This window comes from Poecilia reticulata, chromosome 13, assembly GCF_904066995.2.
Source record: "Poecilia reticulata chromosome 13, P_reticulata-male-v2, whole genome shotgun sequence".
NCBI classification, from domain to species: domain Eukaryota; kingdom Metazoa; phylum Chordata; class Actinopteri; order Cyprinodontiformes; family Poeciliidae; genus Poecilia; species Poecilia reticulata.
In genome coordinates this window covers 30,018,766-30,034,886 of record NC_088842.1, presented here as the reverse complement: position 1 = coordinate 30,034,886, position 16,121 = coordinate 30,018,766, and the positions used below count along the sequence as shown (strand labels likewise).

Genomic DNA, 16,121 nt, shown 5'->3' with positions numbered 1-16,121 from the left:
TAAACTCTAAAGCCAGATGTTGGCATGTTTTATGGGCAGGCAGTCACACTGCCTAACATGATGCTACCTTTAGGGACTGTAAGAAAAAAATCTACGTTTTTGCTTAGAAATCATTGAAATTTGAAATCATTGCAGCTGAAATTTAGCTTGTCTTGGTTTTTATTCATATTATTATTATCATTATTATTATTTATTTTTTTTAACCAAACTTAATTTTATTCTTTGTTTTATCATTTGTCTACCTGTGAGGCTGTGATTGATGTAAAGCACTTTGGTCAGAGAGGATGTTGTAAATGTGCTACATAAATAAAGTTTGACTTGATGTGAATTTGAAGGAATTAATTTGAGGCTTTTCTCTGCAGCTTTCATAGTTATTATAACTTTGAATTGCCTTGTTGCTGAAATTTGTGCCATATAAATAAAATTACCTTACCTTACCCTAAAAGTTAAGAACTAATGATAATTTCCTGATTATCAGCTCTTAATCAAGAAATTAATTCTTATTTAATCAATTAATTTCTTCACAAAGTATTAGTGCACAGTTAATTTTTGTCAGTCATTTTTATTCTTCTTAAGTTTTAATAATAATAATAATAATAATAATAATAATAATAATAATAATAATAATAATATTGACTGTAATTATTATTGACATTTGTTCACAAGTCAAAACCTGGTTTCTAAATTAGCTTAGATAATATGGAAATAAAATTATTAGATGAATTATACAATTTTCATTTTTGCTTTAACTATTGTTTATTTTTGATTAATTAATCAATTAAATATTTGTTTATTTTTCTCTTTTGTAAAAAAAACAAAACAAATTTTTTTGTAATTTGTAGCTCAAATGATAAATTACCGAGTTGCATTAAACGCGTCATACTGACGTCAAATCGATATTTTCGGTGTGTCCGTGAACGCAGCTGCTGTATAAGACTGGCGGAAGGAGTTCGCCTTCTTACAGGAAGACGGTGATTTCGAAAGTTATTGTTGTTCCTTTATCAGGAGCGCCGTGCTGCCACATTGCTCTGTCTAATTAATCTAACGTTTTGAAGCGACCGGCTTCTGAAAACCACAACAATGATTCTTTAATCATTATAACACACGCAGTATTGGTAAGTTTTTTTTTATTATTATTATTTCCTTTTTTAAATCACAAAGTCGTATGACATTGGATTAGTGAGTAACGTCCAAACCAGGCCTTTGTCTTAAAAGGTTATTTTTTTATAAGTTAATATAAAGAAATAATATTTTACATGTATTTTTTAAATGTGCTTCTTACTACAGACATTGCATGTAAACAAGGCAGCCTGTTGATGCTCCAGTCACGGGTTGTTTTTAGCCTGGACTCATGTTTCACCACTTAACCCCATTAAATTACTTAACTGGAATATTATTGAGGGAAACCACTGGCCGCTCTTGGGACTAAATATATATATTTTTGTACGTTTTCTTGGATGACCCCTTTTTTTTTCTTCTGACAGCTGCAGGTGAGAAAATAAACCCGTTTTTTCACCGTAGCTTCAAATTAAACATTTTTTTATGTATATTAGTGTCTAAAGAAGGATAAAATTGAGATTCATAAATTGCTATCGTCATCACACATTTTTATATGGATTTATAAATGTCTGATGAGAACAGTCAATTAGTTATAGTGCTTAAACCATCCATTCATTTTTACCTTCTTGCCCATCTGAGGTCAGAAACAGGTCCAGGTAAAAACCCATAAAAATAAAATGCCATATAAAAAGTATGAAAACATTTTTTTGGTAGTTTTGAGACTGTATCTTTTTAAAACGAACACAGGATGTCTTTTATTTTTGCACAATTCAGACTAAACTTTAGGAATATTTTGGCGAGAAGCTGGCCAGTGTGGCTTTATCAGTCACACCCAGCCAGACATATGATGCCAAAGTGTAAACATTTTAGGAACTATGCGTAAGCTTTAAGAAAACAAATACAGAATTTTACTAATGTTGATATGCCCCACCTGCCAATTATCTAACATGTTATCTAACTACTGACATAAGAGGAATACACTGCAACAACACAAAATCTTACCAAGTATTTCTGTCACATTTCTAGTGTGAATATCTTAGTGCACAAAACTAATTTATTTAAATTAGCTCCTACATCTTTTCAGCAGGATGTAGGAGCTAATTTCAAGTCAATAATTCCTAAATATTGATGAATAATAACTTAATAACTGGCAGATTAATTTTTAGCAGTACATTTTTTCCCATAAGTAAAATAATCTTCCAGTGCGACTAGAACTTTTTTCATCAATATAAAGGAATTGCTGATTTAGTAATCTTGGTAACCAAGATATTTGCATTAGATATTAGAACAGAAATACTTGGTAATGATTTTGTGTTTTTTCAGTGTAAATCTAGAGGGAATTCGTTCAGTCGTCTGGGTCGTGACGAATGTTTTCTGTGCAGATAAGTTCAGAGAGGAGAGATGGCCATCGCTCACGTTGCTACAGAGTATGTGTTCAGCGACTTTCGGCTGAAGGAGCCAAACCAGGCTCGGTACCAGAACATCCGAACGGAGCTGGCCGCGGACAAGATGGTGACCTGCGTGGCTGTGGGTCTGCCCCTCCTCTTTATCTCCCTGGCCTTCGCTCAGGAGGTCTCAGTTGGTGAGTCAGACCAGAGCTAATCCGGTAAAAATCCAGATTATCTGCTTCTGGTCGGGCAAAATGAAGAATCATCAGATGATCTGTCTTAGATTCAGTTGAAGAAATGGGAACAAATTGTGTCTTTATGACATTCGGCTTGTAACAAACAGTTTTTTAAAAAATCTGATTTTGAGTTTTAAGATTTTTTTTAGGCACAAAAATGGTAATACATTGATATCAATATGGCTGAAAACATATCACAATATAAGTGTTTCATATCAGTCGATATTGATTTGTTTTTGTTTTAAAATACTGAGAACTGTTGGTGTGACTTTAACTCATCCACAGTTTTCACTTCACACTAGAGATGTGCCGATCAGGTTTTTTCCTGCCGATACCGATCACCCATGAGGGCCGATCACCGATACCGATCACATAATTATTATTTATTTATTTTTTATCATAAACGCTACCGGTTACATTATGTGGAAAAAGGAACCATGAATTCACCTTAATTTAGACAAAAACTTGTTTTTAATAACTTTTTCCAAGAAGAAAACTAAACAAAACAGGCATTCTGCAAATTGTACTACTATCAATAATACTATCTTTAACAGACTGATAACATATGGAGGCTCTGAAGAGGCTAAAAAATGTAAAGAGCCAAAATAAAACCTCTCAACATTGCCAAAAAAATTCAAGTATAAAACTTAACATTCAAAGGCAAATACAGGATCCATTACAATAAACAATCCAGAGTTACTGAATGAAAACTTCCTGTATGCCATTGTTTTTATGCCATATTATATTCGTCGTGTTGATACATTTTGACCTGCTTCACCCCACGTGCTTTAATTTTCCGCCGCAACACACAAACTTCCCCATTCACCCAGTGCGTTATAGTTCCACATCGCTTAGGATTTGTTGCTGCACGTTTGCGCAGTGTGAAGGAAAGAGGAGACCAGCTGCACAGGCAGGCTGCGAAATGAGATGCAGGTGATCGGTATCGGCAACAGGAGCCAATGATCGCCGATCACCGATCATACACTTTTTCACGGAAATCAGCCCGATTATGATCGGTGACCGATCGATCGGCACACCTGTACTTCACGCTGTTATTTCTTATTTTTAAGCAGTTATTGGTTAAGCAGTTACTACCGAGGAACTGCAGCTGCGCCAGTTACTCTGTAGGTTGTTGCTAAGTAACCAAAGAGTGAGTGAGTTGCTAGGTAGCCAAAGAGAGAGTAAGTGAACAGTTGCTAGGTAACCAAAGAGAGAGTGAGTTGGTGGCTGTGTGTGAGACTATTGAGCAGCTAACGTCTTTTTTTCTGACTACATCTCCCAGAAAGCTGTGCAGTTCTGGATTGGAGTTCAGTGAATATATTGAATATTCTCTCCAGGGTATCATTTATTGATATTGATCACGTGTTTATAGCGATATATGTTATTGATTTATCGTCCAGCCGTAAATATCAATTAAGGGTGAGCATTTATTGTATCGTTTATCATTTCTAAAAAAAAATATAAGAATTTTGATTCATTTTTGCCACAATAAATTTCAGTTAAATATATAAAAAAATAAATAACGGTATTACTGGAAATGTTATTTTTGCTGTTTTCTCCACAGTTTGTTCTATAAGAGCATCAATAAATACCAGTAAATTTGAAAGTATAATTAAATGTAGCTACTGTGAGCAGTTTTGTGATATAAATTCACTTTTTTTAAGCTGGAATTTTTACTTTTATTTTCAAGAACAATACTTGTTTTTGTGGTGCTATGATGGCCATGCAGTCACAGCCATAGAGTTACCTAAAAAATAAACAATAGCTGTTTGTTTTGTTTTTTTACTATAATTGTTTTATTGTTACCACCTCAAAATATCACGATAAAATTCTAGGTCCATATCGCCACCCCTGATGTTGATATTTGTTTTGGTAGATATTTAAGTGTATTTATTTCCAAGAGTTATAGTCTAAATTTTTGTGTTTTTTTTATTTCAGGTACTCAGATAAGTTGTTTTTCTCCCACCAACTTCTCCTGGAAACAGGCAGGTTATGTGGATTCGTACTGCTGGGCGGCTGTTCACAATTACTCTCTGGTTCTGGGGCTGCACAAGGTAAACACACACACACACACACACACACACACACATTTAAAATGTCTCCATCTAGCCTTGCGCCACTAAAACCTTCTTACTTTGGTCACATCAGAGCCGTCAGAGGAGTCGGTTGGATGTTTATGTCGGAGACCAAAACAAAAGTAGCCCATAACTAAAAGTCTGAAAAGTGTGGCATGTTTTTTTTGTGCACTGCAAAAACAAAATCTTACCAAGTATTTTTGTCTAGTTTCTTATGAAAATATCTTTGTACACTTGAAAAAAACAAACAAAACTGACTTGCATGTACCTGTAAATTAGTTCTAGTTCAACTGGCAGATTATTTCACGTAGGGGGAAAATGTCTTGTTGTAAATTAAATAATCTGCCAGTGGGACTAGTGCTCTTGGAAAAATGTAATTAATGACTTGAAACAAGCTCCTACTTCTGGCTGAAAAGTCATTTTACAGGTTTATGGTTTTAAAAAAAAGTTATTTAATTTCAAATAAATGTGCTCTATGTTGGGTTGATATTCTCTAATTCAAATTAAAACATTGAGGTTTTTTGGTTTTCAAAATGTAAAACAATTCAAATTGTTTGAATATTTTACTCGTACTACAGGATCTCACATCAGGTTGTTTAATTTGCCCATCTGAAAGCAGTGACTTCATTCAGCTTTTGTTGTGTTAATTATTTCACGGGTGTGTCAGAAAAGTTTTGCATTGAGACAGGAGGTGTGTTTGTCTGTTCACATTCCTGTTTGTTCTTACTGGTGTCCTCAGGAATTTATATTTATATCAAAGCGAGTTCAGGCTGAACATGTTAATGTAATGTTTTTATTTACATTTTACTCATACGCTAAGCTTCTTTTTGTAACTGGTTTCCACTTTAGTCTCACTGCTTTACGTTTGGAGTCAATATCAAATGCCAGTTTATTTCTTCAGTATTTAAGTTTGTTTCTTTTGAACATCAGGAGACGGTTTAGAGTGATTTGTGATGTAAAAGTAGAGCGGAGGCTGTCGGTTCTGGACGCTGCCGTCCAGCGCTACATTCCCAAACCTAAAACCTTTTCTGCATTTTTTCCCCCTTTTCTGTCTCATACTTCAAATAAATACCACAAAACATTTAAATAAAAAATAGGAAAAGGTAATAACACTGTACTCCAGTTTCAGTGAAGAGAGAGATTCTTCATTCATTTGGTTATTAATCTGAATTTTGTTTTAAAATGGCACATTTTTCCGTTTGTTTATAGGATATTATAAATCAGACGAAACATTTTAATGCTTAAAATAAAACGGCGTTACTTTAGTGACCCCTGATCATTTGTAATAAAGAATGAACCTGCAAGTAAAAAATACACCTAATATTATATGTGAAAAACTATGTAACTAATTAATAAAAGGACAGCAAAATGTGCTTAATAGATATATTTTTTATCTATAATTTTAACTGCGTGAAGCTAAAACAGCTGGTAGTCGAGTTCTGGGTAGAACATATTTTCCATCTTAAATGTAACATTTTTCACACAGTTTTGGTTTAATTACTGCTTTGAGTGTGTCGCTACAGCCGCAAATGACCTTTTTTGAGTCTATATGCTGTAGTTAACGATTAATCGATCAAAGTTAATTGATGATTATTTCAATTATCAATTAATCTGATTAATGTTTCAGCCCTAGTGCATTCATTAGCATTAAATGTAACATTTTGGTGATAATATTCAGGATCGTATGATCAGCATGTGTCATCGAGCTGCTTCTGATGAAACTAGAAAATTGTCCGTTAGTGGAAATTCGACCGAATACAACGGTTGGCAGTTTCCTCTTCAGGTCCTCCTCGATCCCCTCGACATCAAGTTGGGTCGTCTGTGGGTCAAACTTTCTGCTCGACTGAAGCCGGTCACTGTTAACCGTTCCTGCTCACCCCGTCTCTCCAGTTCTTCCCCTACATCCTGCTGCTGGTGGCGGTGCTGATGTACTCCCCCGCCTTGTTCTGGAGGTTTTCCGCAGCGCCGCTCCTGCAGTCGGACCTCGCCTTCATCATGGAGGAGCTGGATCGGTGCTACAACCGCGCCGTCACTCTGGCCAAACGCTTGGCGACCTCCAGACTGCAGACCTCAGACAGGTACGCTCCAGGATCACAGCCTCACTGCAAAACACTGGTGCAGCTTAAGCTTTTTACATGTTTTACTTCTAACTCTATAACATAAGAGGAATCGTAATAAATTGCACCATTTAATATTAAACAAAGCCATTGTTTAGAAATCTATGCAAAAAACAAACAAACATGCTTGCTGTTTGAAAAGCATGTACATCTACACTGAAAAAACAAGCATTTTTGGTCTAGTTTCTTGTTTCATTATCTTAATAAATTTGCAAATAAGACTAAACTAACTTACAAATAACTTTTCAGCAACATAGAGGAGCTTGGTTTATGTAATAACTCCTTAATATTGATGAAAAGAACTAGTTCCACTGAAAGATTATTTCATTTATTTCAACAAGAGATTTTTCCCGTCTTATAAGTGAAATAATTTGCCACAGGAAATAGAACTATTTTAATCAATATTATTGACTTAAAACAATCTCCAATATCTTGGAAGTTAGTTTTTTTTTAGTAAAAAATTGTAGAAAATTAATTCATAACTTGTGATATTCTTTAAAATACATCACTTTTGTAGTTCTCAAATCTTGTAAGACCTGCCAGTTTTAAGCTGCTTTAAGTGAATATTTGTGACTTTATCTTCCACAGATAAGAAGTGATTCATTAAACTAAACATACCGTATTGTTTAGAAGTGAGTGAGAGTTTAAGATAAGGTAATAAATGTTAATGATCTGCAGAGGACAACAATAAAACATTTTTCTACATCAGTGTATTGGGCCATTGTAGATTAATAAGAGGGAGTAAATTTCCACCTAAAAAACTCTAAAACAAAGGACATTTCTGAGTTAGAAAAGTGGAAAAAATTGCTAGAAAATAAACAGAATTTTTTTAGATTAATCTCAGGAAAACATGGAAATTTCAAAAGTCGAACAATTTCGATTTTTGAAACAATTTATTTTTTTTCTGGACATTTCTGAGTCTAATCTCAAAATTTCTGTTTTTTTTTTTTGTTTTTTTTTTGTGTTGCTATTTTGTTTATCTACAACGGTCCTATTATGCCGCAGTATTTTTCAGTGTAAATAATGTATTTAAACTTCTCCCCGCTCTCTGGCCAGCGACCTCACGGAGGGCTGCTTCAACTACCCGCTGGTGGAGAAGTTCTTGATGACCAAGCGCTGCTCCAGGGTGCTGCTGTCCTACTACCTGCTGTGCCGCGGCCTGACTCTGGTCACGCTGCTCTGTGCCTGCTTCTACCTGGGCTGCTACCTCCACCTGGCCTCCATCATTGACCAGTTCGACTGCCTGCTGCGGGTCGGCCTGCTCGTCAACGACACCAGCATCCCAGAGAAGGTTCAGTGTAAGCTCATCGCCGTGGGAGTCTTCTCTCTGCTCAGGTAACTTTGCATCTGCAGTAGGGTTGCAGACGGCTAAAACTACATGAAACGGACATTATTAATTTTAATTAATCGTGTCAATTAATGGTTTATTAGTTAATTAACTGATCATTTCCGCTTGGTTTTAGTATTGTAGTTTGGCCTCCATTCAGAAGAGGGTGCCATCATCCTTAAGCAGAGCCATAGATGAACAAAGACGGCGCATATACAAATAGCTATTTGATTTTTAAAGAAAACTCAATTGTTTCATAGAATTTGATTATTTGTAGTGTAAATGTTGTGAATGTATACATATAGACAGATGAACAGATGGATATATATTTATGTAGATATACATCTACATAACTCGTCACGAACCACTAGGTGGCGGTAATGCTGCTGTAAGTTTTTTGCCAACCGCCAATAAAACTAAGAAGAAGAACAAAGATGGCGGTGATGGCGGGGTCCATAGATATAATATAAGGATAGACGCCTCATGGACCGCTGTCGCCTATTGTCACTGACGAGATTTAGGGCGGCCATTTTGGAGCGGTCCACCACCCCTACTCAGCGTTATGTGTTTAGCAGCACAATGAAGTATCAGCGCATTTAATCGATCATGACACGCTTTTTTGTTACTGGAAACTATATTCAAACATCTATCAAAGCTACATTTATAAACAATTGTATTATTTAAGTATGTTTTTAAGTTCAGCATATTTAAATATGCTTAGTGGCTATAACAATAGAATAGAAACGGAATATTCTGATATTGATGTATGATGAGCATTATACCAATGCTCATCATTGATCATCATTGATGAGCATTGATGTAAGCACACAGCCGTTCAGAGTGATTCAGCAGCTGAGATTGAGTCCAAAATCCGATGAGAGATTCATCCGTGCTTCAGTGAATCCGTCTCTCTTTATAGATTCTCCCTCTTCTTCCTCACATCGTGTCTTTATAAAACCTTCAAAACAAAAACGGAAGATTTGGGATATATCTTACTTTTGACAGAGTGAAAGATTTACATATAAATAATAGTCTTTACCACCTGTGTAAACTTTGTTGATGAACGTTATAACACATAATATAAGTTTTATAATATGCTACATTGTTTCATTTCTAATGTAGGCTCTTGTGTCAGATAATCTAAGTCAATGTTAGAGAATAATACATTTTTTTAGATTTACAGAATCTCAGTTAGCCTTCATACCAGGGCTGAACCCCGTATTACACTGAGCACTATAGCTAATATTATCTGGTATCGCGCCGGTGGACATAAATACAGTAAAGTAATATTCTAATCACAAAATATACACAATAATATTCCATCTTACTTGTGAAATGTTGTCTGTGGAGCCCTCACATCAATAGTCCATCGATCTGAACAATATCCCTCAGTGCTGAGGAATCTTCTGCTGTTTTGATTGAGCAAAGTAGGAGGGACTACTGCTCCAAGATGGCCGCCGTATTTCCTGCGCCGGACCAGCCAATGCGGGGTCTACTTTTATGTCTATGGCGGTCATTGAAAAGCTAGAACGGGAAAGAGAAACGGTCCAAACAGAGTCCGGTGTGGCTCTGTTTTAAAATAAAAAAAAAACTCAGCAGCCTCCTTAAGTTAAGTTTCACTTTAATAGCGCTTCATTCAGCTGAGCTGCGGAGTAACGTCAAGTTCTGAACAGTAAACTACAGATTTAATGCTGTGAAGGGGAAGAAAAGCAGAGCAGATGCAAAAATAAAAAATGTGTAATCCAATCAATTTTTAAATCATACATTTTAAGTTAACTGCTTAAATACAGTCCGTTTTTCAATAATTGTTGATGAATATAAATTGTAATAAGTTATGTAAATCAATAGTTTGTTTCAGCAACAAGTAAGTTTAAAGTGCTTTCCATCATAAACACACACACAGCCAACAATTGTCAAGTGCCATCGTTATTTAAATGTCATTTGCCAGGCTAATCTTTCTGCCTGGCTTCCAGTCTGCTTTGCTTCTCAAGTTTTACCAACATGAAGTGAAAATGTTTCTCTAAGGGAACCGCCCAGCAACCTCGAGGCAGAGAAACCCAAGAACTGTGGAGATTAAATAAAACTTACTGTGATAAATATAGAATATTATTTTCTGATAATCAAATGACAGATTAATAAATCAGATTACCTGATACATTTTTCCAAATAAACTCAGAAGGAAGGGGGCAGGATTTACGCTAAGCAAATGAAATGTAAAAGTTTGGGAACCTCAGCAGATTTATAACCCGTCTTTCTCTTTGTTCATTGTTTGTGTCCAGTGCCGTCAACCTGGCCATGTTCATCGCTCTGATCCCGGTGGTGATCTACGCCAGCCTCCGCCCGCTCTTCTGCCAGGGATACGCCCTCTTCCTGGAGACCTACCAGTCGCTTCCCACCGTGAGCGTCCTACCTGCTCCCGGCGGCCAATGGGACGACCTCTCTCTGTACCTGCTCTACCTGGAGGAGAACCTTAGCGAGCTGAAGTCATACAAGTACATGAAGGTGCGTTTGCTTCCTGTACAGATTAGAGAGGAGACCCTGGGTCAGACGGGCTGCGGACGAACAACACTAGATGGAAAACTGCATTTTACATATTTAGCTCTGGTTTTCTAGATAACGTGACATCTGTGCTGTTTTTAGGACCTATATTAAATCGGTAACAGTGAAGATGCCCCTCCAGCATCTTGAAATCAAAATAAATTAATTTTGCTACGTTTGTGCAGCAAAGACCTTCATTTGTGCCACTAAATCTGCCACAATAAAATAATCACTTGATAAATAAAAATATGATTTATTATCTGCAGAAATTTTATCTACAGGTATATCATTTCATTTATGATTTCAGTTTTTATTTATTTATTGTATTTGGTTGTCTATTTTTTTATTATTATTTAAAATATTCTCCAGATCCAGTGTAAACTGTCATTACGGCAGGATTATCAATGATGCTATTCAACAATAATACAACAATATTAGAACCGTTTCTGGGACAATTGATCATTCAGCAAAATGTGTTATTGTGACAGGTCTGTGTGCCACTGTCATTTTAAAAATATAAATAAAATAAAAAAACTGAGGTCAGAGGTCAACCAGCCACCCACATTTACAAAATTAAAACAAAATTGGTGTTTGATTCAACTCTGCTACATTTGTGCAGCAAAAATGTCGACTGTATTTTCTTACACTTGTTTAGAATATATTACTTTATTTTGGGGGTTTTTTAATGAAAGGGGTGGGGAGCTGGTTGACCTTTCATGACCTCTGGAAAGATTTATTGCCTTTAACACGATGGCAGCACAAATGAAAATTTTTGCACCACAAACTTTTGACACCATTTTTGTTTTGGGAAAAAAAGCAGTGGGATTCAACTTCACTTGGGTCCAATTATGCTGTGATAAACAATATCAATCAATACATAATACATCTGATGGGCTGTTCAATAATTTAAATGAACCCAGATCCAGAACCGCACAGCATTCTGGGCAATGTAGGCAGAGGAAAGACTTTAGCTGCTGAATCTCTTTCGGCTAGGTAGGAGGAATCAGCTAACTCACTCACTTTGGTTACCTAGCAACTCACTCACTTTGGTTACCGAGCAACTCACTCACTCTTTGGTTACCTAGCAACCTGCCCTCTTGCACAGCAGCAGTTTTTGGTTTTGCCACTTAAGCCTAATGCTTAGAAATAAAAAGGATTGAGGTGGAGTGACAGGAGAAAACGGCTTGAGAGGAAACTTACTGTATGGATAAAGCAAGAGTTGACCCATATTTCAGATATTTAAAACAAAAAACAACTAATCAATAATTATCGACTTGTATGAACTGCTCATTAATTAAAACGTTGTCGTCTTTTGTAACTCGTCTGCTTTCCCTCCGCAGGTGTTGGAGATGTTGAAGAAGCGAGGCGAGTGCGCCGGGGAAAACTTTGACACGGTGGGGCTGCTGCAGACGCTCTGCCTGGTGAAGATGGACACCGTGGATGCGAAGAAAGCCCCAGAACCTGAAGCCAAACCGGACGGAGGTTTGGCTTCAGGATCCGCACCTGTCGCCAACGACAACGAACCTGCAAAGAACAACGTCGGCCGACAGAACAACACCAAGACGGAAACGGAGATGCAAGGTGAACGCTGGATCAGACCTGTCAAGTTTAGGACATGATAGTCAGTTATAGCAAATAATTTACCAATTATAATCCAAAAGTGCTTAGATTAGATTTTTGTAAACGGTTTACTCTGAAAATGACAGCGGTTGTAGTCTAATTTATGTCTTTACATGCTAAATTTAGAATAAACAATTGGCATAACGACAATATATAGAAAGATGTCTAATAAATAAATATGCAGCCAGGCTAAAGTAGTGATGACTGTGGATCATTTTGACCTGATCATGTTAATTTCTTTTGCTTTGTTTTTTCCAGAGCTCCATCCATTGCTTTCAGGAATCGATGAGACAGGAAGCAGAACTGAAGAGGCCGGGACTCTTCGTCAGCGAGTGATGTGATTGGCTGGAGCCCTTTACTCTTGATGGAGACACAAAGACTCTGAATGTCTGGATTCACCAACATGGAGCTGACTTTACTTTTTCTTTCATTCTTGAACACACTTGAAACTGAAACGAACAAAAAAGGACTAAAACTTGTTCGCTTTGATTTCATGATTTCACCGTTTGTTTTCGTAAACTTTTGATTGTATTTCAGATGTGGTGGGTTAAAAAAAAAAGAAAATCACTACAAAACCAAGAATGAGTCCAGCTTTTCCCCTCGATCGAGCCGATGTCGGAGGGGCTGCACTGACAGCAGAGCTGCAGAACGTTGCTTGAAATGAAATCATCTCAGTCCGAGTCGAATGGTTTACAGACTCCTTTTGTGAGGACAGCTGCTGCGCCTGAATACGATTATTATTCAGGCTTCATCCGAGTTATTGTTTGAATCTGTACTGCAGATTTAATCTCTCATTTCAAATTTCAGGCTTCGATTGCATCATCTCACCTCTAGAGCCGGTGTTACAAATTTCCCTGAGGAGAAACTGCATGTAAAATCTGCTCACTGGATTTTCTGTTAAATGGTACAAAAACAGAAAAAAACTGAACATGCTTGATGCATCTATGTCTGTTTGGGATCACTTAGTTTTCATGAGATGGTCGATCACATTTCAGGATGCTTTAATAAATGTTATGTTTTTTTTCCCAGGTTTTTAATGCTCATGACTTTCAAAAGAATAATTTCAATCTCTACGTTGATTTTTCCTGCTGAAGTAGTGGATAGTTTTCTCAAATTTTATATTATTGTAGAGGTACAGCTGCATGAAGCTTTTGTATTAGGGAGAGATTTTCCAGTTCAATAAGGTAAGGACTGTTCATTTTTATATCTCATTTTAATTTTGTTGACTCTCAGGAACAAACATCTGACTTCAGTTTTTACTTTATATCGAGTCGGTTTTGCTCACGAAATGGCTTTAATATCCAGTGTTTTCTTCTTGATAACGTTTTTGTTAAATTGTTTTCTGGCTGATGTTGACAGTGTTTTTGTGAAGAGGGGTAGTTGTAGTGTTTTGTAGTATTAAAGCAGAACTTTGGTGTTTTTAATTTTGTGATGAATAAAGATGGAATCCTGTTCTTACAGCTGAACGTTTGGATACGCTTCATTTATTATATTCTTTTTACTGAGTGGCTTGGGGCGCATTTGAAAAACATCCGACCTGTGTTGTTCGGACTGTCATGAAATTTTTAAGTTAAAAAGCCCCCAAAAAATCAGAAGTTGAAGTTGGCTTCCGATTCGGAAAACCTGTCGAGTTTAAAACATGGATTGGTAACATTGTTTTTTGGCAATTATTTCAACATTTTCAAGATTTAGCAGCAACTTTGACCCAAGTTTAGACGGTGGTGTAGTCTCCGCGGCGCCATGTTTGACTCCAGGTGTTTTTTTTTACCTGGAGTCAAACATGGCGCGATTAATGCGCGATTAATCGCGTTTTTAGCACATTAATCGCGCTAAAAACGCGATTAATGCAACTTAATCCTGTTTTCTAAAGGATGATTCCATCCAATTGTTCACTACCTTGAGCATTTTAATTCTGTTTATAAACTGACATACTTACACTTTTTATCTGATTTGTTTTAGACTAACTGCAGCATATTTAAAACCAAGTGTGATTTGTGAACTATTAGTTCTTTTTCTGCATCGAGACTACATTAGAAACGCTCCAGCTCCAAAACTGCAACACAAACACTTTTCAAACATGATTCACTACTAATTGTAAAACATACTAAATCTAATTTTTTCAAACCACATTATTCTACACTGGTGACAGATTCATTCAATCAAGGTGTGCGAGTTGTGAAACCTGTCTAATTTGTAGAAAATTAAAAACTTTAATAAAGTGCCCATATTAGATTTTTGCATCCAGACCACATTAGAAACAATCTAGTATACCCAGACTTGTCGAGCCTGTTCTAGATTATTCTACATTAATTTATTCAAACAAAGTGTGTGATTTTTGATACGTAATGTCAAATGAGGTTCTCCTCAGTCCGGTAACCATGTCCTCTCTGGAGAAAATGGATCTTGAAGACTCTGGATTTATGATTCTATCTGTAGCATCTTCTGCAAAATCAAAAGGGACGAAACTGAGCAAGATTATTAGAAACAGACTAGATACTAACTCTGCAATAATTATGTGAAATTAAATTAATTGTCTAATATAAAAAAAATAATTTGGGGCTGTCGGGCTCAGAGTCTGAGAGGCTTTTTCTTTATCAAACTTTTTTTTGTGCCTCTTATTTAGTGGAAATGTTGATGAGATTTTCTCCAAAATAACCTTTTTCAACCTTTATAGCTCCACTGTTGAAAATGAGGCTCTAACATTCATAAATGACATTGAAATAAAATCCAGTCCAACATCTGGTTTGAGGTGATTCTCTGGCTCAGCCATTGCACTTCGGCTGTGCTGACCCCTGCGAATTCCCCAAATGTGGGAATCTCGACTGCATAATTTATGGTAGTGGGGGACTGCGTTCGCGCTCTCCCCTGATTCACTGTTAATATGAAAAATAAACATTTTAAGATACACAAAGCGTGGAGTTACTTAGTGGCCCCGTTGACACGAATTGGATGTGTCTGAATTCCTCCTAATTTATCAGGTTCCTTTAACACTTCATTATTTTTTCTTTGCCAAGTTATGTATTTTTTAATTGTTTAGGGTTAGCAACAAGGCTCCAGGCCTTTTGGGATATTTTACAGTAGTGGGGCACTGCGTTCGCACTCTCCCCTGATTCACTGTAAATGGAAACTAATCACTAAGCATAAACTGTTGAAATTAACTACATCTGGAGATATTACTGCAAAAAGTGCCGCAGAGGTCTAAGTTCTCAAAACTAAAGGGGGGATAAATTTGATATGTGTAATTTTCTTTCATAAAACAAAGAAATAGGTGATTAATTTCAAGTATTTAATCAAAAATTTTTGGATATTCTTTGTTTAAAGTCACACATTTGTACAAAAAATAACTTTTCTTGATTAACGAAACAAATATACAGTATCAGAAGTTTAAGTTTATTAAATTTATAACAGCAGAACTGTTTTACAGAAGGAACTCGGCTTTGCACCAACGCAAATGGATTATATATTTGCCCTTCCTGGTAAAAAGATTTGAGAGGTAATCTTTACTACAATAACCTTTTTTGATAAATGTTTGAGAACCTTTGGGAGATTGAAAGAGTCCAATCCGCAGCTGGCAAATACTGTATTGAGATGATTTCCCTCACTCAGACAGAGCCCAAGGCAGTGACAGTCCTTATGTATTCAGAGCAAGTTCGCCTAGAACTGTGTTTTTCAACCACTGTGCTGCGGCACACTAGTGTACCGTGAGTGACCGTCAGGTGTGCAGTGGAAATTATCCAATTTCCCCTACCGTATTTTCCGGT

The 16,121-nt window shown here is 36.4% G+C and overlaps 1 protein-coding gene and 1 non-coding gene across 2 annotated transcripts; both read left to right on the top strand.

Annotated features, from left to right (window-relative positions):
- The first annotated feature begins 933 nt into the window (after positions 1-933).
- LOC103475074 (pannexin-1-like) lies at positions 934-13,826 on the top strand. Its single transcript, XM_008426473.3, has 8 exons — positions 934-1,115; positions 2,442-2,641; positions 4,622-4,737; positions 6,649-6,836; positions 7,932-8,210; positions 10,482-10,704; positions 12,081-12,321; positions 12,619-13,826. Exons 2-8 carry the CDS (start codon positions 2,461-2,463, stop codon positions 12,699-12,701), a joined length of 1,311 nt encoding a protein of 436 aa, XP_008424695.1. The 5' UTR covers positions 934-1,115; positions 2,442-2,460; the 3' UTR covers positions 12,702-13,826.
- Positions 13,827-15,066: 1,240 nt separating this feature from the next.
- Positions 15,067-15,228, top strand: LOC145554752 (U1 spliceosomal RNA). Its single transcript, XR_014090744.1, has one exon. It is a non-coding gene; the product is annotated as a U1 spliceosomal RNA (small nuclear RNA).
- The last annotated feature ends 893 nt before the right edge of the window (positions 15,229-16,121 follow it).

Coding starts and splice junctions, on each gene's coding strand:
- LOC103475074 (XM_008426473.3), top strand. CDS start 2,461: ATGGCCATCGCTCACGTTGCTACAGAGTATGTGTTCAGCGACTTTCGG. Junction 2,642..4,621: donor CGCTCAGGAGGTCTCAGTTG/GTGAGTCAGACC, acceptor TTTTTATTTCAG/GTACTCAGATAAGTTGTTTT. Junction 10,705..12,080: donor AGTCATACAAGTACATGAAG/GTGCGTTTGCTT, acceptor TTCCCTCCGCAG/GTGTTGGAGATGTTGAAGAA.